General features: G+C 41.6%; 1 protein-coding gene across 3 annotated transcripts in view; it reads right to left on the bottom strand.

The window, feature by feature from the left end:
- Positions 1 to 1,185: 1,185 nt before the first annotated feature.
- The window catches only part of LOC124861319 (peripheral plasma membrane protein CASK-like), a 52,253-nt gene continuing 27,768 nt past the window's right edge, over positions 1,186 to 25,670 (bottom strand). The window contains exons 6-27 of one of the 3 annotated variants that reach the window (XM_047354917.1): positions 24,760 to 24,862; positions 22,309 to 22,484; positions 20,830 to 20,952; positions 20,455 to 20,538; positions 20,103 to 20,202; positions 19,357 to 19,374; positions 16,817 to 16,938; positions 16,629 to 16,706; positions 14,056 to 14,136; positions 12,421 to 12,609; positions 12,263 to 12,341; positions 12,071 to 12,156; positions 11,509 to 11,577; positions 11,361 to 11,429; positions 11,184 to 11,219; positions 10,084 to 10,280; positions 8,920 to 9,035; positions 7,953 to 8,018; positions 6,843 to 6,923; positions 4,447 to 4,649; positions 3,466 to 3,549; positions 1,186 to 2,896 (exon numbers count right to left, since the gene is read on the bottom strand). In XM_047354917.1, coding sequence (XP_047210873.1) covers positions 2,720 to 2,896; positions 3,466 to 3,549; positions 4,447 to 4,649; positions 6,843 to 6,923; positions 7,953 to 8,018; positions 8,920 to 9,035; positions 10,084 to 10,280; positions 11,184 to 11,219; positions 11,361 to 11,429; positions 11,509 to 11,577; positions 12,071 to 12,156; positions 12,263 to 12,341; positions 12,421 to 12,609; positions 14,056 to 14,136; positions 16,629 to 16,706; positions 16,817 to 16,938; positions 19,357 to 19,374; positions 20,103 to 20,202; positions 20,455 to 20,538; positions 20,830 to 20,952; positions 22,309 to 22,484; positions 24,760 to 24,862 — 2,337 coding nt within the window. In that variant the 3' untranslated portion in view covers positions 1,186 to 2,719. Of the gene's footprint in view, positions 2,897 to 3,465; positions 3,550 to 4,446; positions 4,650 to 6,842; positions 6,924 to 7,952; positions 8,034 to 8,919; positions 9,036 to 10,083; positions 10,281 to 11,183; positions 11,220 to 11,360; positions 11,430 to 11,508; positions 11,578 to 12,070; positions 12,157 to 12,262; positions 12,342 to 12,420; positions 12,610 to 14,055; positions 14,137 to 16,628; positions 16,707 to 16,816; positions 16,939 to 19,356; positions 19,375 to 20,102; positions 20,203 to 20,454; positions 20,539 to 20,829; positions 20,953 to 22,308; positions 22,485 to 24,759; positions 24,863 to 25,670 lie in introns of all 3 variants that reach the window. The other 2 variants (XM_047354916.1, XM_047354918.1) reach the window with 2 other exon arrangements.

The following is a 25,670-nucleotide window of genomic DNA, read 5'->3' as shown; positions in this document are numbered from 1 at the left end:
AAATATGTTTTAAACCCCACCAGTAGTTGTACTCTCATCTTCATGTTTTATTTCTGATGACCTATCAACCACACCATGAGCTTTGTGTTGTTTTCACATGTTCTCGTGGCACATTAATCATTTCATTTTTAATGTTCACTTTAATAACAATGCTGACAAAACACTTACCTTTTCTGGCAGCTACCAGGAACCAAACTCATGACCAGCTTAGTTAAGATCTGATGGCATACCTTCAACACCACGAGCCTGTTGACATTTCAGCATGTTCTTGTAGCGCATTTATCTTTGTATCTTCAATATTTACTTTGATAACAAAAGATGCATACTGATGCACCTATAGCAGGACTTGAACTCAGGACCTTCTGAACACTAAACCAGCTTTTCAATCTCTTTAGCCACTCGCTCACAGCTGAGCAGAAGTGTCACAGATTCTCGTGTTTCTTTGAGGTGTCAGGTGGATGTTTGGCAACCCCATAAGACTCCTCAGAGGCCTAGCATCATACTGCCACCACCAGGCTTGACGATTTCTATGGTGTTTTTAGGTTTGAAAGCCTCACTTCGACTCCTCCAACCAAACTGTTTTCTCGTGACTGTAAAAACTTTCTCCAGATGGAATTTGGCTTGTGCTCTTGGGGTAACTCTGGTCGGCCGGCCACCACTTTTCCATGTTTTCTCAATTTGTGTGTAATGAATCTCACTGTGGTTTGACTCAAACATGTTTAACTTCGTGTTGCTTTTTGAGATCATTTAGCCTACTTCACGTCTTTGGATCAACATTTGAAAACTGCATTTTGTTTTCCAACCAGGGTATCGATATCTGATGTAAAAATAAGTTTGATCTGAAACATTTCAGAAATCTGTAAGGAGGCAACTATTGAAACATTTTAAAATCAGATATGGTGTCAGTCAGCAGGACTTTTAGTTTTACAGGCACTTAATGTAAAAAGCATGATGCTGGTGAAGAATCTGAACTTATGGTTGCAGTAAACAATCCACACAAAGTAGGAGGTTTTTTCCCCTTAACGGACTTTTAGCAAAACCTTCTGTGTAGATGTAACTAGGGAGTTAACTTCTATACACCTGAGCATGTGCTCGTGATGTTGAAAGGCAGTAGCGGTATTATAAATGCGACAGAAAGTACACCCCACACACTAACTTGCAATGAAAAAAAGGAAGACGATGCAGTTTACTTTAAACACGTAAAAGGAAATATATTTTCTTTAAAAATGAAATAACAAAAAGAACATGTTTTTTTTTTTTTTTTCCAGAGCTGCTTCTGTTGTTGCAGAGGTCATTTACACAGGACATGAAATAAAACCTTACCAAAAGTGGCCAAAAACAGCTGCTACACCACAGATTAAAATAACTCTTTAGATTTGATTTTCTCAGGCCTTCAGCTGACTTTAGGTGGGACAGGAGAGAGCTGTGTGAGAAACTTATGTCACATACTGAGCTTCTTTTCAGGGATAATATACACTGGCTCTTGGTAATTCACTCATATGACGTACGCACCATTGAAACATTTACACACAAAATTATTTTCTTGCCCCAAAACAAGAATAGTTTTCATATTTTTAAAGACGACAGGTAACAGTTCTGAATCGGTGGCTTTAGGGCTGAGGCTCTGCTCTTTCACTTAGACCTTGTTTTAACAAGCATGGCTCTCTGTTGGGCTAGAAGAAAGTCATTGTGGCAGTCTGCCTGGCAGAAACCAGGGGTGTGCATAGGTGGTAAGAACATCCCCTCCCCCCCTCGAGGCTCTGATAAGGCAGTTTTCCCCTTAGGGTTTTGGGTCATCTTCCAGTTTTTGGAGCCCAGTTGAGTTAAAGTTGGTGCTTTTCCTCTGCTGATTGTGTCTGAAGAACCTGCTGTGTTTCCGTACCTTCTGATTGTGTTATGTGGGCAGGATAAAAATCAAAGCTAAGGTGGCAAAATGTACGTTTTCTTTTACCTCATTGTCCATTTTGTGCAAAACCGACATGTAAACAAGAGGCCGTCAGTGGTTGTGAGTGGAGGCATGAAACAACGGCAACAAAGAGGGATGCAGTGTGCTCCTTCAACAAGCTGAAAGGCACAGAGGGTCATTGAAATAAATAGACAGCGAGGGGGGGGGGGGGGGGGGGCAAAGAGACTTGTTAGCAGTGCTTTTTTCCTTCAACCAAACCTACACTGAGAGCTCAGGGAGTCGTCGCCACTGTAGCAGCTTCTGATGTGCTTCAACGACCGGCTTGTTTGTCACAGAGGCCGAGGGGACTGGGGTGATGTTGGACACACATTACCACAAGAAGTGCCTTTAAAAGGCCAACGCGCGCACATACACACACACACACACACACACACGCAGGCAACCCCATAGGACTGTTTTATGTTCATGCTTGCTATTGCCTTTTCAATATTTTCATCCATCCATCCATCGATTACAAAAGAAAATTACAAAATATCTACTACACTGCTCCACCACTCCCCACCTTGAGCTATGAGGACAGAACCATATTCATGTAGTTTATCATTTATATATACACATATATGTATATATGTACATGTCAGTGAGCCTTTTAGGCTATTGAGAAAGATGGGTGGGAGGCAGGATGAAATGTGCAGTCATTGTTCTTCATTTCCCACTTTTGAAACAACAGTTTATCTACAGAAATGAGACACGTGAGCCAGGGAACCAACAAAGTTCAGATTCCCTGTTGGACTGGTGATGAGGGGATGTTTGTCAGTAGACCCAGGAGACGGGAACCCACTGAGCAGTGCTGGACACCAAGTCCACAGCCTCCTCCAGCAGGCGGATGGTGTCATCGATCTCGTTGTTTATGATGGTCTGGTCGAAGTAGTGAGCGTAGGTTCGCTGGAGCATCTCCGATTCCTTCTGGAGCCGCTGAAGGGAGTCATCCTGAGGGTTCGATTGTAAGGAAAAAAAAGGGGGAATTGTCAGGAATTGTCTAGGAAAGAAATTTCAATGAGGCTTTGTGTCTCACTGAAATGATCTGAATCTTGTACGACACCACAGTTGCGAGTAGGAAACAACAATGCTTAAATCCCACAATACATCACTAATGGGACTACTGGGGCTGGCTCAGTCACTACTGAAACAAACACAGTTAAACTCGTACATCCATACTTACAGGCAGTTTCCTGCACCACTTTGGGAGCTTTGGTGCAAATGATTATGAGCATGCCAAAGAAAATATAAACAGGCTTAAAGCAAACAGGACATTTATAGGGAAATAAAAAGATAAACCAAGAAAAGTTAGCAAAAGCTGGTGTGACATTCGCTTTCCTTGTTTGAATTCAGTGGGCAGCTGGACTGGTTGTTCTCCATAGCTGACCTAGAAACTACGATTGGTTCCAATGGTCCTTTAATGTCAATATTTGATGAACTACTTCTGAATCCAAACGAAGAGGCAAGTAGCTGTAGCACATATGTAGACCAGAATAAACAAACTGGATCGGAGACGGTACCTCAGTCATGCCTGGAGTGATGTTAGGAGCTGCGATGAAGACAACGTACGGAGCAAACTCTGCTGTCCTCAGGATCTTTAGTGCCTGATGGGGAAAAAAAAAACGTTTGATTTGAACTGTTTTCTGTCTAGTTACTAGTGAGACAGTTTCTGGTTTTACTGCGTAGAATCATAGTGGCGATGAGATTCAGTCTAACATTTTTCACTATAATTAATGTAAAGTTCATCTAATATGTACAGTGGCCACTGTAGTGGGATGGGGACCCTTAAAGTTTATTTAAATAGCCAAACTTCCTCTAATACTGAAAGCATTTAGTTTAACATCAATATTTCTCGTTTATTTAAATACAGCAGCTACATTATTATTGACCTAAATGTTAATGTTTACTCTGTTGGGTTGTCTGTGCAGTGAAAAAGAAAAAACATTAATATTGCTCAATGAAAGACGTCGACTCAAATAACATGCAGTTCCTCCACTGGTTAGCCGTGGTTATCACTTAGGAACAGTCCCACAGACGCCATCTTTCATGAACACTGACCTTGACTGAGGCAAAGTGGGGTCTGAGGTGATTTAGATGTTCTGGGTTCCTTTGTGACCTCCTGGTTGAGCCGTCAACGTGCTGCCTAAGTAATTTTGGTAGTAACTTGGCCGAACACTGTTTGGTACCCTTTCCAGACTGATAGGCGTCATTACTTATTTTTAGGACGGAGATGTTTTAGCGTACTTCACACGTTGTCAGACGGGCTTCATTTAAATGATACTGATTTTACAGATTAATCCTAAGTATGTCTAGTAAAATTAAACCAACAAATGCAGTTTTAAGTGGGCCAGTTGATTTCTCACATAGGTTAGACAGTTTTTTTTTTGTTTTTTTTTGCATTTACTCATATTGTTAAGCATTTAATAGAGAAATAACGTGTTTTTATTCGGGTTTATTTACATTTGGACATATTTTTGACAGGAACACCTTTCCTGTAATACCTGCGGCTCCACATCCAGGATGGCGATCATGCCCTGACCATGGATTTGCCTGATGGTCTCCAGCCTGGTTCCATACATGGCGTCCTCATGGCTGCCGTATTCCAGGTAATCATTGTTGCTGATGTCTTGCATCATCTGGTCATGAGACACGAAGTAGTAGTTCTTTCCATTTTCCTCGTCCTTCTTAGGAGGCCGAGTGGTGTCTGAACAGAGATAAATACACAAATACTGCAGGTGATCTTGCAGCTCTAGTACTCTGTTAACAGGGCAGAATATACAAATGCTGCTGAGTTAAATCTGAGAGCTCCAAACCTCTGAAGATGATCTAAAAAGGTTTCCAGCTCTATACCGTAAACAAAAGGGCCTGATCTTCAAAGGTTTGCGTATACAAAATGAGCCGAACAGTGGGCGCAAACTTTTTAGCAGGTTTTCCTTCATAAATATGCAAAACATAAAATAATGACATAAATGCGCAAATTTATGGGAGGGGGATAGGGATGGGTACCTTTCACAGTTGAACTGATACGGTACCGACACCTGGTACCTGGGAAACGCTAATCATACTCAACGGGACCAATTTTCAGTACTTTTGTGTGTGTTTATGTGATAATAAATGTTAATTTGTTTAATAATAAATTCAATTTAACATATGTATTTCTCAATATATAAACTTTTAACAGATATATCAAAACAACATCCAGCTGTTTGTATTGAAACATCTCAGTTGTTTCAAACATTTCTTCACCAATGTTGCTGGCTGCAGACGGCGAGTCGCTAACAGATGCAGCCGTGCTAACGGTGCCAAAGGCAGGAGTTGTAGCCGTAGATCTGAGGTTCACAAAAACTGTGCTCTCTTCAGCCTTGAGAAAAATCTGGTGCTTAACCAGGTGCTTCCTCAGATTAGAGGTATTCCCACTGCTGGCCTTGCACTTCGCGTCACAAATATCGCAGCGGGCGTAATCTGCACCGTATTTTGAAAAGTGGAGCTATACTTTCGAGCGCTTTCTATTGGCCACGCTTGCTTTGTTGACGGTAGCGGTCAATGCTGTGTTCATGTCCAGAAAACCGCCCACTCTTCGACTCCCTCAGTGGCACAATGATGTGTTTAGGTATCGAAACATGGTACCGTTTGATTTTACGTGAATGGTACACGGTAATACCGACGGAATTTGGTTGGTACCTATAAAAGTACCGGATTTGGTACCCATCCCTAGAGGGGGATATGCAAATGTAAGCCCTTATCAACTAGAAATGTGATTTATCAAACCTGAAACAGACTGCGGTGCTGTTTCTGTGTCTAGATTTAGCATGTTTGAAATGCAGGTGCTAACTGGACACAAAAATGTTTACCGTCACTGTGGCGAGAAGGAGGCATAGATAGAATGACAGATGACGGTGAGAAGAACCATCTGTATAATGTGTGTCAACAGATTTGGATTGTCAAAAATAAAAATAATAAAAATAGCTGAGAATAGAGGATCGTATGTAGGATTATCTTATGTCTGATTTGGAGCCAATCGCGAACAAAAGCCATATTTCTCCTATGATAAAACTCCTTGCAGCAATTTTCTTCTTGTGTTTGGATCTTTCCTGCACAAAATTGCTGTCAGTGAGATCTGCTGCTGAAGCACAAACCTGATCATGCAGAGGTGCGCACATAACTGATCATCCCCTGGAGAAGCGTGTGCAGCCTCACTGTAATTGCACACCATGCAAAGGACCCACTGTGCTGCGATGTTGATAATATAATTAATAGGAAATAAGTTATAATAATGAATATTCACTATTTTAAGACCTAAGGCCTATTCCATATGATGAAAAAGACAATATATGCTTTAACCTTGTCACTAAACAAAGTAGTAATCAGGCTGATTATGTTCTTTGAATGTGAACGTATGCGATGGGAGGGTTCATACAGTGAAAATAATTATTTTATGTCACCAAACAACAATTGAAACAATCAAACGCGTTATATATCGTTAAAATATGAGTAAAACAAACAAAAGGAATTCAGTAAAATCATTGGGAAATTATCTATTTTTAGGTACATGTTACATTTGAATTCCTTGTAGGAGAGTTATGTGACGTCATGTTTTAAAATTAGCAAAACTATAATATAAAGGTCATTATAATGATCCATTGATGACCCGGCACCGCAACAACCCCTGGATGCTTCAAGCGCCACAGCAGAGAGGATCCGCTGGAGACAGAAGCAGCCACCCAGTAGCACCCACAATTTCCTCATTTTAAATAGGGCAGTCTGCACCTGTTATCCATTGTGCACCACACTCCCACTTATTGCACAAGCAATTTAGCGCTCCTTATTTGGAATCTTTGAAGATCAGGCCCTCAGTGTTTTTGTTTAACATGTGTCCCACATATCTGCATGTACTTACGAGGAATTGGATAGGCAAAGCGGTCGGGGTGTTTGGCAATGAGTGTGTTCTTGATGTGCCGCCTTCCAACTCCATGTGCACCTGAATGTGAAAACAAGACTTATTAGAGGAATAATTTAAACAAAAGGTTTCCAGATTCAAATCTCTAGTCACCTAGTAAGAAGAGTGTGTTCGTAGAGTTGAGCTGAACCATGCTTACTGGGCCTTGCTCAGTACTGGTTTGCAACCTTGCACAACTAGATCTTTATTGTGGGTCTCTTACGAGTTTTAGTTCAACTGAAGAATAAACTAATAGATGAGACCTAGGTTTGATGTCCAGGATGTTGAAATAATACCACGGGATATGAAGATTATGGCGGACAGCAAATAAACACAGTTTCCCAGAGCATTAAATTATTACATTAGACCATTAAAAGTGGACAACCACAGCCTTGAGAGAACTGTGATTGTAACTGTCTTAGGAGACTCACAAGAGGTGAGTCCCATTGGTTTAAAGTTCTGTTTTTCATATTAAAGTAAAAGTACCAACATTTGCTTTAATGGCCAGCAAACTAAACCCCAAAGAAAATCTATGGAGGAAAATGCAAGTGAGCTGAAGGCTGCTGTTAAAGCAACCTGGGCTTCATTACCACCTCCAGCCTCCGTGCCACGCCTCATTGATGCAATAATTCATGCAAAACTAGCCCCATCCGAGTACCGAGTGCATATTGTGCACGCTGCATGGCTGACATTTCTGTTAAAAACCCTATTCTTTGAAATGGTCCTATGTAAAATTCTCATTTTCCGAGGTACTGAACGGTGATTTTTCTCAAACTGCAAGCGATACTCATCAAATATAACAGAAACATATGACTTTATGTCACTTTAATCTGCAGAAGTTCACTTTTTAATGTTATCTGTGTAATTGTAGCAAGGTCCAGAAAGACAATTTGCCACATGTAGATGCTTGTCTAATATAGTTATTTGTTGTGGTTACAGTTGGTTTCTAGTTTGATTCAGAGGTCCAGTTGCACACCTTTGGTTTAAGTTACCACTGGTGTCACAGCTTGGCAGTAAAAAGCTCAACAGTGTCCTACGGAAACAAGTAAAGCTCATTTATAGCCAACATACCGAGCAAAACAAGCATTTTCCTCTTGAATGATGGCAGCTTGACGACCTCCTCGTACGTCACTAGATCTAGTTGATCAAACACTGAAAGCAGAGGAAAAGGGTTAAGATAGCCAGGGATTGTTAAAAGGTAGCTGGGTTGTTCATGGTAACTTCACATACATTTATTCTAACTTAATTATCAAGCCATTTAAACAACTAGGCCAGCTGTCAAATAAGTGAATTGCAGTCTACTTCAGTTGGCAAAGAGTGTCCAGGTAATGCTCTAATCTAACCAACATTACCTTTGATCAGATTGAAAAACAGATCAATCTGATTCACATTGCTTTTAACAAATCTCGTCAGAGCATCTCATAACAAAGCGGCCCTCATTCAAAGGTCAAGGAAACATTAGGAAAAAGGGCAAAGTTCAATCAAAGAGAAGGAAGAAATACACAGAACTTTACTTACATGCAGCCATGTCATTGGGTAAGAGACGGCATGAAATATGGACAAAGGATGGGAGCGGAAGGGTTAATAAAAGAAGAATACAACTAAAAACACAATAACCATAAACTGTCAACAGCACAAGCTGTTAGTGACTGAAAACCTCAGAGCAGAGCCTTCAGAGGGAAAACACACACATGCAATTTAAACAATTTGGGAATCAGGTACTAGACAGGGGCAGCAATGTGACTGAGCCACCTACACTTTCCTCCATGACATTTAATAAACAACTGGCACTAATAAAGAGTATAATAAGGTTATTACTTAAACATATTTCCACAGTTAATAATTGTATTATAAATATACAGAGCCATAATGTACATCAAATAGTTCCTAAGACTGTGCTGAGAAACGAGTCCTTCATCCACCGTTCAGAGTAACTTGGACACCCTTTTTCTTTGTGTGTAATGTTGGAAAAGAAACGACAGGTCAGGAAATATTTTGTTTTGATCTTGATTCAGACATCCAAGCTGATTTGTCTTACCTGCATTGTGCTTGGCCAGATATTTATCTTTGTACTGTTTCTTCTTCTTGCCAAACCAGGTACAGCTGGCCTGCTGTTCCTGCTTGGTCTTCTCCATTGCCATACATGCTACACGCCTGAAAACACCAAAGCACAAGTCAGGTTTGTTTAATTGAGCTGACCCAACTAACTTAACCTTACACTTTTACACCATCTGTCATGAGTGATAAATGATGGCACAGACACAACTAACTGACTTGAAAATTATATATGATTTGCATCAGTCCCCTTTAAGTAGTAAATGACCTGCACTTGTATAGTGCTTTATCAAGTCCCCAGAGCCCCCAAAGCACTTCGAACTACAATCAGTCATCCACCCATTCCCACACTGACAGTGATGAGCGAGCATTGCAGCCACAGCTGCCCTGGGGCACATTGACAGAAGTGAGGCTGCCATACAATCGGCCCCACCGAGCCCTCTTACCACCATCAGCGTTCACCATTTACTCTGATATCCCAGATGGATGGATGGAGCTAAATAAGGCAATGCTGACAGAAAATCTGTTAGAGGCTGCAAAAGAAACAAGACTGGAGCCTCACTTTCAAGCAGGACAACAACCCAAAACATCCAGCTGGAGCTAGGGTGGAATGGCTTAGATGAAGCTTCATTCCTCAACAACTGGTGTCCGTGATCCAACGCACCTGAAACAAACAGCTGAATTGCCTCTTCAGCATGAAGTCAAGTTCTACAAGGTCCTGCTAATACTTGATTGTTCCATTCAGGGGTGTTGTAGCAGACATCTAAACAGGTGAGTGACACGGATCCTTGGGGACTGGAGTTTGACACCTGTGGGCTAGTGGGCTATTTCTTAGAATGGCCCCAAAGTCAAGAACTAATGTACTCCAATGTAGCAAATCTGTAGCAATTGCTGAAGATGCTCTTCATCCAACTGACTGAGCCAGACAAACATTTCAGTCTCCAGATGATAGCCCAAAAGACTGTCGGCTGTAACTACAGCGAACCAGAGTTCTGCAAAGTATTCAACAAATATGAGACCCAAGGAAACCTAACAGCAATTTAACTTGTTCATTAACCTTCAACTTCAAATTCTGTTTATATAGTTGTATCGGGTTTTCTTGTTACTACCGAGGTTAGCTGTTCCTGATTGTGTTCATTGTTCTCACCACTCCTGCAGCTCGGGCGACGGGATGAGGCCCGCCGTGCCGTTCTTGGTGTTCTCCAGCTTCCCCTGCCACCAGTTGTGGTCATCCTTGGAGATGATCTGGATGATGTCGCCAACCCGGAAGCGAATGCCCGCCTCCTTACAGGGGATGAGGTCGTCTTTTGTTGGGTCGTATTCAAACTGAGCGCGTACATAAATCTGTCGGTGCAACACACAGACAGAAGTGTTTTTACACACGGTTGTGGTGACTGTCCTGCAGCCATGGGAGAAGAGGATTTGCCAAGCTGCTCATATATATAAAAAAAAAAAAAAAAAAAGACAGCAAAATTGTTAAGAAGAAAGAAAGATAGTGAAAACTAAAGTGTAGATAAGCTGAAGCAGGGAAAAAAGTGCACACACGTCGATGAACAGCAGGACAAAAATGACTGTACGAAGAGCTTTTCTGCTTCTTTGCCTGCAGATGTGTCCATTTGCGTTGATGACGTGTGCACCAGTTGTTTTTGTAGCCGTTCATGACCACTAGTGTGAAGGTTGGAAAAGCAGCACGGGATCAGAACAACACTGTGATGAGGTACCAAACTTTGCAGTGTGAAATGGCAGGAGCTGGGATCTACTTCTACAAAGGGGGTCCAGTTTGTTTACTTCTTACCTTGATGGACAATTTGTCCTTGATGGTAGGTCTGGAGATCTAAGGGGTTGAGAGCATCCCACACACACACACACACACACACGTATCATGCAGTAGAAAAAAAAAAAAAATTGGAGCTCATAAACAACAGAAGTGTGATGGGGACCCATAACAGGATGCTAAATCTCATTTAACACTATCCACACTGCATTTTATACTTGTGTGTGTGTGTGTGTGATGTTGCAATACAATAAAAGAAGCATATTTTAAACCATTGTGTAAGAATCAGCCAGTATTTGGAGAGTAAAATGTGATGCAAACAAAAAGAGACAGAATGAGAGTACTAGAACAAGAGTGCTTTTACGTCAGGTCATACGTGCGTATTAGATTTGGGATGATTGTTGGGATTTTAAAGGCAAAAAGGAGAAACAGGCAGACTAGAGTGCAGCTGCGCATAAAACACTGAATCTCACCTGACGGCCTTTGGGCTGAATCGTTGAAGGCAAGTCCTGAGTGGGAATGAAAAGATCTAGTCAGATATTGCATGCTTTTATTTCTCATAATGTGCTACGAGCTTCTTAAATAAAACTGGCCCTCATTAAGCTGTGAGGTACTTTTGTTAAAGAGGTCAACATGAGTCACAAACATACCAGGATCGAGCTGGTGACACTAGCATGACCATTTGCAGGCGACTGGCGAGACAAATCTGGTGACTCTTTCTGCAATTCAAAAAGGACAGTTTGTTTCCCTCCTCGGACATAAAGGAAACCTTCATTCGGTCAGTCGACGGTACTGTACCTCGCATGACATTGACTGGGAGCGGTAGCTGGGTACAATCTTAAAAGTGATGCTGCCTCTCATTTCCCTCTGTAGAGAAAACATTATTTAGTCAAATATGATCTGATTAACAGGTAAAGCAGAAGTATACACCATGTAAACTACAACCGCTGAGATACAGAATACAACAGAAGAGGGAAGTATGAAAAATGTACCAGATATTTTCCAGGTACTTGCAAGAAAATTCTGACAAATTACTCTTAAGGAACATGCCAGGTACCTTTGTGGCACTTAGAAGTTAATTTCCCCAACTGATCAGATACCTGTAAATAAAATGGGAGGTACTATTATGGTTCCCAGAATGTCCAGAAGGTTCCTGGTAAGAACCAAGAAAGTACCTGGGGACTACAGAAAAAAAGCTTGCAAGCACCAGGAAAGTATTCAGTAATTTCCAACAGTGTACCTGGTAAGATCCCGAAAATGATGTTGTCTTTCATGTACTGCTAACAAATCTTACTGCATCCTTCTATTTTTCATGCTGAAAAACATTTGAAAACAGACGGTATTTCTAAATTTGACGCACCAGCATCTTCTGAAGCTGTTCTACTGTCTGATTAGCTACACTGATGCCGTTAATCTCTCGAATCTCATCGCCAACATGCAGCGTCCCTGAGGAAGAGAGACAAATAATAAATGAAAACTAACAATGAGGTGAACGATTTGTAGCAGATCCATGCGGCTGGAGCATCTTATGTGAAACTTTATGGGCACATACCTTGTCGGTGAATCATTCCACCATGCATGATACGGGCCACAATACAGTGGTTGAGTTCATTCATTTTAAGAGTAATGCCCTAGAACAGGGAATGGCACAAAGGTACGTCAGAAGCTCATACTGAAGACATCTCAAACATGTGCTCTCTTCTTACACACCATTGGCTCGTCTGTGTTTTTCTGGAACTGGACCAGTCGGACCCTGGTCACGTTCTCCAGGTCCATGTCCCCGTTGGTGCTGTCCGGGGAGTCTCCGTTCAAGTAAGGTGAAGTTGGTGGGGGAGTGACCCTCAGAGCCTCGTCGCTGTAAACCTCGTGGGCCACCACATCGTGGGTCTGCAGTAGAGCCTGGATGGACAAAGTTTGTCGAGAATGCTGAGATGGCTGAATAACACCCAGAGGTCAAACCGACCCAGAAAACATTTCTGTGTAAACATGTCAAGAGTCAGGAGGAACCTCAATATTGTGTTGATAACACCACTGCAGCTTCTTCTTACCCCTCACAACACAAAAAGCCTGAAAACACATTCACAGGCTGTCCTTTTTAAATGATCACTAATGCTTTTTATAGGAGGCATTAATAATCAACAATGAAATCACATAAAAAATTACGAGTAGTGCTTTTATTTGATAAGTATTGTTGATCTTTGTTCTTATTACCTGCTCTTGTTTAAGCTCATCGAGCCTAAACGATACTGTAGCAATAAAAAAACACAAAAGACGGCCAGCTTCAGTTATCATGCAGCAATCTGCAAGCGTCTCTGCACATCCCTGAAGTCCTGTTCAAGTAAACCGAGGTCCTTGCTCTGAGTGACCCCTTTTAGAATACATTTATGGCAAGAAACGTTTGAACTGTCGTCAAAGTGAAGATTTTAAACATTTGTCTCCATCAGCTGAAGCTCAGTTTTGCTGTCTACCCATGCTCTACTGCTGATGGTCAATCTCACAGGTTCTTTGTGCAGATCTATCAATACATTTGAATATCTACTATAGGTTCATTTATTTCTAGTAAGGTTGTTTGCAAAGTCCATAAACGCCTTCATGGAATGAAGAGTAAAACGGGTCTTTGCGTCACTACTTCAAATGTGAAATCATAAATCTTAACATTAGCTGGGACCTATTTCTCCCCGTGTGCTCCTGCTTTGAATCCCTTCACGTTCACTCTGCTAGCAGCAGAGGTAAAATGTCTGTTGGGATGAAAATCCGAGTCTGTTCAGGTCAGAGAGCAGAACGGCCTAATTGGATTGAACCAAATCTGAGGTAAGTGTCGCACACTGGATCAGCACCGTGAAACACCTTATCATGTCACCACAACATTAGCCTACTGTTAGCTGCAGCACAGACTAACAGTTTAAGAAATAAACCACATATCTACACGACAGCTATATAAAAAGAACCGAGATTAAACAAGACACTGTCTGCAAATATCATGTTAATACCTTGATTTCTTCTGTCTGAGATTCCAGCCTCAACGTCATTCAGCTGTGTTCGTCTCAGATCTTTTATGGTCCTTCAGACTCACAAGATGGTCTGGGTTTCTGACGGCAAAGCCTCGAAATGTATCCACACTGTCTGCAGGTTTACAGTTGAGCTTCTGCTCCTAATGACTTGGTCTGTGCAGCGTTTCCTCTGCATGTGTCTACCACTCACTGGGGGTTCGCCAAGCTCATGTGCTAAGCAGCTTTGTGGCTCGGAGTTATGTGGATTGTCAAAAGAGCCCTGACACACTGGGTGGCAGTAACACACACCAATAAGCCCACACCCAGTAGCGCGTGTTTTGCTAAATGATCCTACCATGAAGTGTGGCTGTGTGAGGATCCTCCTGAGCTCCTTGGCTTCCATGTTCTCTGAGTAACAGGCGATGGTTTCCAGTACCTGCAGTGGGGAGAAAAACTCCAAATCATCTCCAGTCTACTCATTAATAACAAACATGCTGCCTAGTAACCTGGATTCAACCCAGCTAATCCGCCCCACCAAGATACGAGCCTTCTAGTTAAACAGTTTAGATTCACAAACTAATTCGACAGTTCTGGTCAGAAGTCAAGCATCCCTTGGATTTGCTCTGATTAACACAGTCAACATTATTCATAGGCTCAAATAAATACATACAAGGGTTGGACAATGAAACTGAAACACCTGGTTTTAGACCACAATAATTTATTAGTATGGTGTAGGGCCTCCTTTTGCAGCCAATACAGCGTCAATTCATCTTGGGAATGACATATACAAGTCCTGCACAGTGGTCAGAGGGATTTTAAGCCATTCTTCTTGCAGGATAGTGACCAGGTCACTACATGATACTGGTGGAGGAAAACGTTTCCTGACTCGCTCCTCCAAAACACCCCAAAGTGGCTCAATAATATTTAGATCTGGTGACTGTGCAGGCCATGGGAGATGTTCAACTTCACTTTCATGTTCATCAAACCAATCTTTCACCAGTCTTGCTGTGTGTATTGGTGCATTGTCATCCTGATACACGGCACCGCCTTCAGGATACAATGTTTGAACCATTGGATGCACATGGTCCTCAAGAATGGTTCGGTAGTCCTTGGCAGTGACGCGCCCATCTAGCACAAGTATTGGGCCAAGGAAATGCCATGATATGGCAGCCCAAACCATCACTGATCCACCCCCATGCTTCACTCTGGGCATGCAACAGTCTGGGTGGTATGCTTCTTTGGGGCTTCTCCACACCGTAACTCTCCTGGATGTGGGGAAAACAGTAAAGGTGGACTCATCAGAGAACAATACATGTTTCACATTGTCCACATCCCAAGATTTGCGCTCCTTGCACCATTGAAACCGACGTTTGGCATTGGCATGAGTGACCAAAGATTTGGCTATAGCAGTCCGGCCGTGTATATTGACCCGGTGGAGCTCCCAACGGACAGTTCTGGTGGAAACAGGAGAGTTGAGGTGCACATTTAATTTTGCCGTGATTTGGGCAGCTGTGGTTTTATGTTTTTTGGATACAATCCGGGTTAGCACCCGAACATCCCTTTCAGACAGCTTCCTCTTGCGTCCACAGTTAATCCTGTTGGATGTGGTTGGTCCTTCTTGGTGGTATGCTGACATTACCCTGGATACCGTGGCTCTTGATACATTACAAAGACTTGCTGTCTTGGTCACAGATGCGCCAGCAAGACGTGCACCAACAATTTGTCCTCTTTTGAACTCTGGTATGTCACCCATAATGTTGTGTGCATTTCAATATTTTGAGCAAAACTGTGCTCTTACCCTGCTAATTGAACCTTCACACTCTGCTCTTACTGGTGCAATGTGCAATCAATGAAGACTGGCTACCAGGCTGGTCCAATTTAGCCATGAAACCTCCCACACTAAAATGACAGGTGTTTCAGTTTCATTGTCCAACCCCTGTAATATTAGGTTCAATGTCCTTTAGCAAGTTGAACCTGAACCAAATGCTTTACGAAAGCATTAGAAAGGTTGCATAACGGTGGATGAAGATTTTCCCACACTGTAAGCCTGTACTTCACCACTCCAAAAAAATACATCGTCATTGTAGCCAATTGAAATCAAGCTTACATATCTTTAAAAAGCTTTGAAATATCTGCAAGCAAGGAAGGAAGGAAGGTAGGAAGGTAGGTAGGAAGGTAGGTAGGTAGGTAGGTAGGTAGGTAGGTAGGTAGGTAGGTAGGTAGGTAGGTAGGTAGGTAGGTAGGTAGGTAGGTAGGTAGGTAGGTAGGTAGGTAGGTAGGTAGGTAGGTAGGTAGGTAGGTAGGTAGGTAGGTAGGTAGGTAGGTAGGTAGGTAGGTAGGTAGGTAGGTAGGTAGGTAGGTAGGAAACAGAGAACAGAAGACAGAAAGGAGGAAAGGTTAGAAAGAAAGAAGATGGGGAGAAAGGAATAAAAGGGAAAAAATCTATTAAAGGACAAGGACAGAAGAGAGGAAAGAAGAAAAGAGACAAATGGAAGGAAGCATGGAAGGGAGAGAGGAAAAACGGACAGAAAGAAGAAGATTGGAAAGAAGGAAAAAGAAAAGGAACAAAGACGGGAATATAAGATGGGAAGACGCGATATCTAAAACAGCAAGGATAAAAGGCTAAAAAAATAAACAATTATATATTCTACTCTGTACTTTACCCAGATTTATTTATCCAGACCTGGATCATCTCTAAATCAAGCTCCATACTTTTCCAGACTGGGTCAGAACCCTGTCACTCTGGACAGGAACAAATGTTGCCACAAAGTTAGCAAATTAACATTCTAGAGAACGTGTGCCCAAATGAAGCAGAGGTAGTCCAACAGGACATTAGGATTTAAGGTTATTGTATTATTTTGTAGTAATTATATACAGTGATGCAAAATTTTAAATGCATGTTCTGAAAACCGCCAGCCATGGCCTCACCTCTTTGGCTCTCTGAACTCCATCACTTGGAGGATTTCTAATCTGAGGGGACGACCTGGTGTTGATTTTGTCATAAAGCTGAAAAAACGTAGACATTAACATCCGATTAGACCATAATGATAAACAATAAAAACATATTTCTACACCTACTGGCTAGTGCTGGTATTACAAACACAAAGTGAACTCACATCTAACAGGGTGTGGAGGTGTTGATCCTGGAAGACGCTGTGCAGGAAGTCCATATCTTTCTCACTGCAGTCCGTCAGCGCGTGAATCTCCTCTAGACTGTCCAAAACTTGGGATACTGCCCCTGAGGACACATGCAAGCAATCACGTTATACAACCAAATATAAACCCAACTGTAACTAAACAAGAACCTTCACAAAGACACCAAGCAATCCCTTCAAGCATTCAGCACAACACAAACACGAAAACACCGAACGAAACGAACATCTATTCACAGACGCGCTGGTTGCTACACATCTACGAACAGGCAAAAGAAAAAAAGCCGCACAAAGCACAAAGGTAGGAGTCACAACACAGAAACACACACACATAGAACTATTTAACCCCAAGTACCTGCTGCATCGCCCAAACATGCAGCAAAACCAGAGAAACAGCGGTACATGGCATCAATAGAAAAATCAGAGGAAAGTCACTTCAAAAAGTCACAGTGTGGGTAAGGGTGAGAGTAAAATAAATCAGGAAAGAGTTGGGATCTGAGATATGGATTCTTTAACACAAACCCTCCAAGGTAAACAAACTGTGCAGAGTAACTGATCAAAATCAAACTTTTAGCAAAACACAAACTTTAATGTATTTTATTGGGATTTTATGTGACCAATTTACATAAAGTAGTAGCGGAAGGAAAATGATACATGATTTAACACTTCTTCCAAATAAACATCTGAATATTGTCGTCCTGTATTGTGTTGTAGACCTTTCACAGCCTCTGCAGCTGCAAGGCATTTCTAACACACGTGGGCATGGTGTGTTCAGGAGATGTCAAGTGTTTAGGCCGAGAAGATGAATTTTGGTCTCAACTGGCCCGGTTATCTGTTCACATGTTCGCTGTGTCCTCTATATAATTTATGACAAAGTTCAACCAAGACTTCCTGTTCTTACAGCTCAAATTTACCACATGCACAATTATTACTGTTTCTCTCCTCTCGTCTGCTTCTCTGAGTAACGCTCTGCTTGCCCGGCCCGTCCGTTTAGGTCAGGAATCTGCAGCCTGCGACTCTAGAGCCATGTGTCACTCTTCTAACACCAAATAAGAATGATTTTATTATTAAAGGGGGACTTTAAAAGTTGGCCGAATATGTTCTTTAGCTTCTAAATATGTGTTTTATATTGTTAAGTGGCCTACGTTTGTTTTTTTTCCTTTGTAAAGGTTAGATGATCCATTTTGTTCTAGAATTGGAAAATAGAAAACAAAACTGTTTCTTTCCTTAGCTTTCAAAATAAAACTTTTTATTTATTTCTCTTTTTTGTGGCTCTAGGCAAATTTTACTTCGTAGCAGCGGGGGCAAAGGTTGCTCTTTGAAATGCAAAGGTTGCTGACCCCGGGTTAGATGGACGCTCAGGCCTTCACAGGCTTACATTTCTACCATCTTATTTCCGTGTTCAGGACTGAGCCGTACTCTGAGCTCGGTGTTTTTTAGAACTGAACTCTTCTTTAACTTTCTCCCTGAGCTGTCTGCTGTGCTCCTCAGTCTTCTCAATGCCGTTTGTTCTCTAATCCTCTCAGAGACATTCACAGAATAGCTGGATTTATGCTCAGATTAAATTACACACCCAGGCGGACTACATTTACTAATTTGGTAACCTCGCATTTGTAAAAAACTAAAGGAAATGGAAAAAAAAAACAACAACAACAAAAAAAAAACATGTATTATTTCCCTTCAACTTCACAACGATGCACTACTTTGTGTTGGCCTGAAGTTGTAATATTTGTCAAATGACAAAATGTATTAAAAGTTCAAGGGGTGTGAATACTTTTTGCAAGGTGCTGTACATAATGCTCCAAAAGAGCAGTCATTTAAAGATGCATTCAGTCATACATAGACTCTTTTAGCTGTTTCAAGGTGACCACATAATGCATGAGTGTTGGGTGAGATGGTCTTGCCGGTGTGATTAAAAACTAAATTAAAATTAAAGACGTTACGTTAACTCAGTCCTTCTAATGCTTTAAACATGGACTCTAGTGTGAGAAGCTTAGATCAAAACTTATGCAGGTTTACAATTTAATTTAGCACAAAATGCATTTCAAAAGAAGGATAAAAGGTGGTTTAATTTAATTTAAGAATGTGTGTAAAGTGGGGCCAATGTTGCACAAATCCAGCAGGAGTGAGCTTTCCCATTCACTCATTAATATCAGTATTTTATGTTTGTTGACATGCATCACGCCGCTTTAACAGATGAAGCTAATTCATAGCTCTTCCATTATACTGATAAAAAAACAATCAGTTGTTCTTGTTTTTTAATGTTTTCTGATGAAGATGCATGTAAACAGCAAATCATCTTTACAGTTCAAAGGGGAGCATTTGGAATATAACTTATATCAAATTTCTCAGAAAGGGAGAAGGGAGAAAAGCTGAGGGAGACACAGGAGGATGGAGTTAGTGTTTGCATCATTCAACACCAGCATGAAGGAAAATACATCTATAATGCAAGTGATGCCATGAGAACACTCAATGAATCTATGGGTGGGGATGGGGATACGTACTTTCAGCAGCTAGCAGTCCTAGAGACAGCAGAACAGAAAGAAAACACCACAAAAAGAGAGGCTAAGATTAGAGGAGGTTTGCTGCAAATGTGGAGTGTTTAACACCCTCAGATGGAGAGGGGGGAAAAAACAGAGCGTGGAAGCATCAGGTTAGACAGAAGGAGAGAAAAGAAGGAGGAGAGAGAAGAAATGAGCAACAGTGGCTGCTAAAACGTTAGCGGGATCTAGAACTGGTCGAGTCAATGACCGACAACTTGTCTGCAAGTGCAAAAATAATCCTCCCGGAAGCATGATTGCTCTACAGAGTGCCAGCCTCAGCAGAACAGACATGCTGAATGCTTTCAGTGTGTCTGGCTGCAAAGAGAAGAGGCTGAGCCATCCATTCATCAGGCAATGCTGTTTGTTTCAGGACGTCCATACACACACAGGGTTTTCAATATGCCAATATGGTCCTCTTATTGCGGGAAATGAAAGTCTAAGCGAAGACGGGGAAGTAAGGCTATTGGGTAATATGTCTCCCTTTAAAACAGGGAAGTTCTGCGCATCCAGCTGACTGTCACAGGATGCCATAGGATAGAAACCAGAAGTGCTCAAACTGACCCCAAACCAGGATGTTTTCTTTCTCTTGGGTGTTGAATCATATTGGTATGTTGCATCACGGACCTTACATCATAGAGAAAACTAGAAATGTCCGAAATCACCACGGCAACACCAATAACATGACGGCACTCTACAGTGGGATTTACCTGAGGAGGTGGGGTCATCTGAGAAGTCATGCAGCTCCTCGGGAGGGTCCCCATAGTAGGAGTTAAATTTGTGGCTGGAAACAGCAGCCAGCACTGCACCCTGGGAGACAGACAGCATTTAACGCAGATTACATAAAATCTGTGCAGTCCCTCGTGTGAGGTGCATGTACATGGATAAAACCTCAAGAAGGTTCACTTTCAGGACCTCTTACAGAGAACACTTTGCCAAGAATCAAATGTGTGTTATCAGAGACAGCTGCACAGAGCAACGGAGGTGACACTTCCTCTTATCGCAGATCATGCCGATTCTGCAAGTTTCTAATCTTAGCCTAAAAGTCAGCACTTTGCTGACCTTCAGCTTCCTCCTGGCGTTGAACTTCCTCAGCTGTTCCACCGTCTCAGGCAGGTGGATCTTGTAGGCATACCTGTCCCTCTCCTAGAATTTAAAACACACAAAGAGAATAATACTTAAAGTTGCAGCGTAGCGGATGTGAAAGCAGAGCTGTGGTTTAAAGCAGAAGGAAGTGTTTTTGAGTCAACATCAAAAGGACCAGTGACTTTGAGCAGCCAACCTCTACTTGTGTCAAACACTGTATGTTGGAACAGAACCAAACACCTGCTTCTGATTTGGAACAAATTAAATGGTTGTTGACTTGATTTAAAAACGGTTTTAGCATCAGCAGGAGCAGCAATGTGTGTGTGTGTGTGTATTAGTGACTCAGCTCACCTTCAGCCAGGGGTGGTTCAGGGCCTCGTAGACGGTGATTCTCTCTGCGGGGTCCAGCATCAGCATGCGCCTCACCAGGTCCTTGGCGCTCTCTGAGATGTGAGCCCACTGGCGTGGGTTCATCTGCAAAACCCCACACAAGACGACAGACACTTTTAGAAACACCTAAAACTGTTGGTGACCTAATAAACCGGCAGCTAATAGTGAGACTGAAAAAAGTTAATTTAACAACTCTAAATTACCTGAAGCACAGTTGCAAAAGAGAAGTCCAAAACTGTGCTCTGGCTAAAATACAACACACTGGATGAGTATATATGATGTCTAAAAAAATATTCAAAGTCTCTGGACCTCATTATAACCACAAACTTGAATGTATTTTATTGGTATTCTATGTGGATTCTTTCATACTCTAGACTTGAAAACTGGCTCAGAGTTCATCTGCTTAGCTGTCATTCTCTCCTAGGTGAAGCCACTGAAGGAGCTACAACCATTAATGTGTTTTTTCACCATAGAAAGTACTCCTGGATCACTGCTTCTTTGTGTCTCTGCTCTGTTCTCTCAAACCACAGTCGGTCGTGGCAGATGGCCGCTCACACTGTGCCTGGTTCTGCTGGAGGTTTCTTCCTGTTAAAAGGGAGTTTTTCCTCTCCACTGTCGCTACATGCATGCTCAGTATGAGGGATTGCTGCAAAGTCAACACCAGTGACTGTCCACTGTCTCTACATGCTCATCCAGGAGGAGGGAATGCTGCAAGTCACTGACTTGATGCAATCTGCTGGGTTTCCTTAGACAGAAAAACCTTTTAACCAATTTGAATAAATAACTGAATCTGACTTCACTGTTCGATGGGATTAACTGGAATGTACTTGAAATCTGTATGATTCGACTGAACCGACTTTGTAAGGTGCCTTGAGACGATGTGTTGTGAATTGGCGCTATATAAATAAAAGTGAACTGAAATAAATTGAACCGCCTTCAGTAGTCACCTAATTAGCCAATAGAAGCCTACTGAACAAACCGCATCATGAAGTCCAGGTAACACAGCACACAGGCTCGGTGTACAATATGTTAACCGCGGCGTGGCGGGGAGACCATGGTAAATCTGGAGGAGCTCGAGGGAAAGCCATCATTAAAGCCATGCAGAGGACATAGCAAACATGGAAGAAGGTGTCCTGGTGAGTTGATAACAAGTTTGTGGTAAAAAAAAAAAACACACAATAAAACCCCAACAATGAAACATGGCGGCGGTGGCATCATTTAACCTCAACAGCTCTATTTAACTTGACTGTTCTGACAACATAATTATAAGCCTGATAACTGCACTTCCAACACGTTCAGAGCTGCAGAAAACTTTTGTATGAAAGCTGAAACATCTTCAAGAAAAATAAAATCCATTGAAGTTTTGGTTGTTCTGTAAAACGATACGAGATTACTTTAACAGGGCACTGTATCGACACATTAAAGGGGTCCAGACTTTACCTTGTATTTGCCCTTAATGATGGCCTCGAACAGGCGCTCCTTGGTGCCATAGAAAGGCAGGCAGCCAGAGAGCAGAATGAAGAGGATGACTCCACACCCCCACACGTCCACAGGTTTACCGTAAGGTTCCCTCTTCACCACTTCCGGGGCCATGAAGTGAGGCGTGCCAACACGACCTGATGACAGCAGGAAAAGATGTGCGTCTATAAATTACAGCTTTGAAGAACTGAAACGCTAGAAGAGATAAAAGACTGCGCAGGATGTGGAAATGCAAAAGATGCAACAAATAGACTGGTTGGGTTTAGCCAATCTTTGTTTACATATAAATTGTAATGATGCTATTTTTTTGCACATAATGAAATCTCTGCAGATGTTTTTGGTAAAAGGTGTTCAGCTGTAGCAACCATGCTGACCATGCCAAAATAACAAAAAAAAATACGAGTTTTCCCATCAGAGAAGTTGAATCAGGCAGTTGTACAGAAGAAGAGGGGAGGAAGTTGCAGAGCTCTGTTTCAGTAAGGAAACAGATTGCTCATAATGGAGGCTGAAGGATGAGGGGGGAGCGAAAACAGTCTTCAGTTAGATGATCCACACCAAACCACTGTTCAAACTCATACGTTTGCAGCATTTAATCAGTCCAGTGAGACCAAACATATCGAAGCACAATGAAGTTAAAACTCATATGATTCACAATAACAGACATAAATAACAATTTCATGATTTGAATGATCATTCTGGTCATGGTGAGATGTTTTTATGCATCTAGTTAATTTAGGGCTGTTTATGATTTCATTAAAGCATTCTCTTTGCAAGGTGGAAATGCAATATAACACTCAAAAGGGGGCACAGGTTTGAATTTATTGTGGATTTTCTCCAATCCACATAACTACTAATAATTGGATAAATGTCCCGTGGAGCTCAACCACAGCCTTTTCCAGCCATGCCTTATGGCATTTTGATAATGGTTTACTTTATGAGAAAGTTTCTCCTGATGCTTTACACATTTCTAGAGCAGTTTTAATGTGTGGTGAGGATCATTGTCTCGTTGGATCACTCAGTTGTTACCAAATTTAACCGTCTAATATACTCTCATTCCATTCATTCACCTTGTGTGATGTGCCTGTACCACTGACAACAAATCAGTCCCCACAGCATGATCCTGCCGCCACCATGCTTCACAACTGGTTAGTCTGAGTAATCTACACATTATTGTGGTCAAAAAGCTCAATCTTTAACTGCTTTGACCACAAAGCCTTTCTCCAGCAGAGAGGCGTCTTGTCTAATTCCCCTTTCCCACCGGCTCCATTTAGCCCGGCTTCATTCCACTCGGCCCGCTTTGCGAGCGTTTCCATCATTGTTTTCCCCGTACCGGTACCTACCAACTGCTACTGACCACGACTTCGGGATGCAAAACCTTCAGGAGGAAGCAGACCTCTGCAGAGAGGAACTGAGGAAAACATCCCACCAAACAATCTTGTAATGACTTTAGCTTATTAAAAAATGTGGGGATTTAATTCAAACCAGAAATAGTCCCTTTGTCTTTTGTCGGCCGCACAAATTCTCCGTTTTTCTGCTAGAACAAGGCATCCCTGGCCAACCAACTCCCACAGAGCAGACAACCACAGGACTCGTGTAGGCCCCTTACCATCCACAGCACATTGGAGGATTACTGCCAGCCTTTATGGGTGTAGTGGTCTGTGTGGTTTTCTTGGGGTGCCTCAAAGATGCAGTCAGCGTTACATCAGAAGCTTGTTAATGGCTGCAGCAGCATGGAAGTGATGGGCCTCTTGCTAAGGAACATTTAACCTCACATTAGTGGGGGTGTATGTACATTCTTGGCCATGTTGGGGTTTAGAAAACAATCTGAACTTAAAACTTAGATACTTTCTTTATTTTAAATGACACGTTGTTTGTTTGAATAATCCAACCTGAAAAAGAACAGTTAAAACAAACATTTAAAGCCCCAAAATCAATTTAAGATTGAGGGTCATGAAGAGTGCAGATACAGCCATTTTCAATAAATTAGAATAAGCATTGTTATGAGGCTCATTTGTCAGATTAAAAGTACCTTTTGAAAATAACCTTTAAGCAGGTATTAAACATACTTTTTTGTACTGGTCAGATGTAATATTCTAATGTTTTCATTAGCTGTCTTTAACAAAAATAAAGGCTTTAAATTATCAGTCTGTGTGTAATTAATCTATAAAATGTGTCTCACTTATTGATGGAGTTGCTAAAATAAATTCTTCTCTAATAATATTCTAATTTATTGAATGGTTCTGTACATTTTTGACCACAACTGTAAATAAGTTGTGACTGAACCCTAAAGTTTCCATTTCATGACTTTTTTTCATCTCTTTTGTGATAATGTCTCCATTTAAACAATCTGCACATCTTAAAGAAACTTTAAACAGTTTTTTTTCTTTTATACAGTGAGGCGTGATGCTGTACCTCCAGCTACTAATCCGGACTCTCCCAGCTGGATTGCGACTCCAAATCCTCCCAGCTTCACTGGAGCAGAGTTCTCTTTTGAAGCCAGAAGCACGCAATGAGGCTGCAAAAGGAATAAAAGGAACACATCAAAGAGCATGGAAATGTAGACAGGCCAAGTTGCAGCAAAGTTAAATAAGGACCATGGGTTAAATGCATTAAATTACCGAAAGCAACGATGCATCGAACCAAAATCTGCTTACTGGCTCTCTGCAACCTGCAAAGCAATGCTTTTCTGGTTCTGTGCAGAATTGGTTTGCACCTCAGTTTCACAATGACAAAACTGGCTTGTACAAAGGCATAATGTTAACATGATGCATTTAAACCGGATGGATTTAGCATGTTAATAATGAGGTGCAATAATTAAGATGGTTATTTTGTTTTTCTCCAATGGTCAAAATGTATCTCTTGTAATGTCAGGCTATGGTGTGTTTTACCTCATTGGTTAAACTTTATGCAACACTTTATTCGATAAGAATTTAGGTCAAACTGGTCTAACCTAGCTACTAAATGACTCTTGGGTATGTCATTTGAGTCAAAAGGTGTTGATTTTGAAGTAAGTGTGGCTGGATGTTCTGGCAGAATAATGACCACAAACACACATCAAACCTAGTTTTAGAATAAATAAAACAGGGTAAAAGTAAGCTTCCTGATCTTAAAACTACTGGCAATGTATAAACCATGCTAAAAGCTGGGTTCTGTCACAAGTTACCAACCAATTTACAAGAGCTATTGTTTTGCCTCTTTATATAATTATCTGTATAAAATGACTCCCTTACAACCACCAACAAGTGCCAAAGTACTAGAAGTAGTACTGACCAGTAGACGTGTTACATGAGACACACACTGTTGATTGCAGAGTGCATAATCCC

Source organism: Girardinichthys multiradiatus, chromosome 24 (assembly GCF_021462225.1).
Source record: "Girardinichthys multiradiatus isolate DD_20200921_A chromosome 24, DD_fGirMul_XY1, whole genome shotgun sequence".
NCBI lineage: Eukaryota > Metazoa > Chordata > Actinopteri > Cyprinodontiformes > Goodeidae > Girardinichthys > Girardinichthys multiradiatus.
Note: the sequence above shows the minus strand (reverse complement) of the source record. Positions and strands in the feature narration are given on the sequence as shown.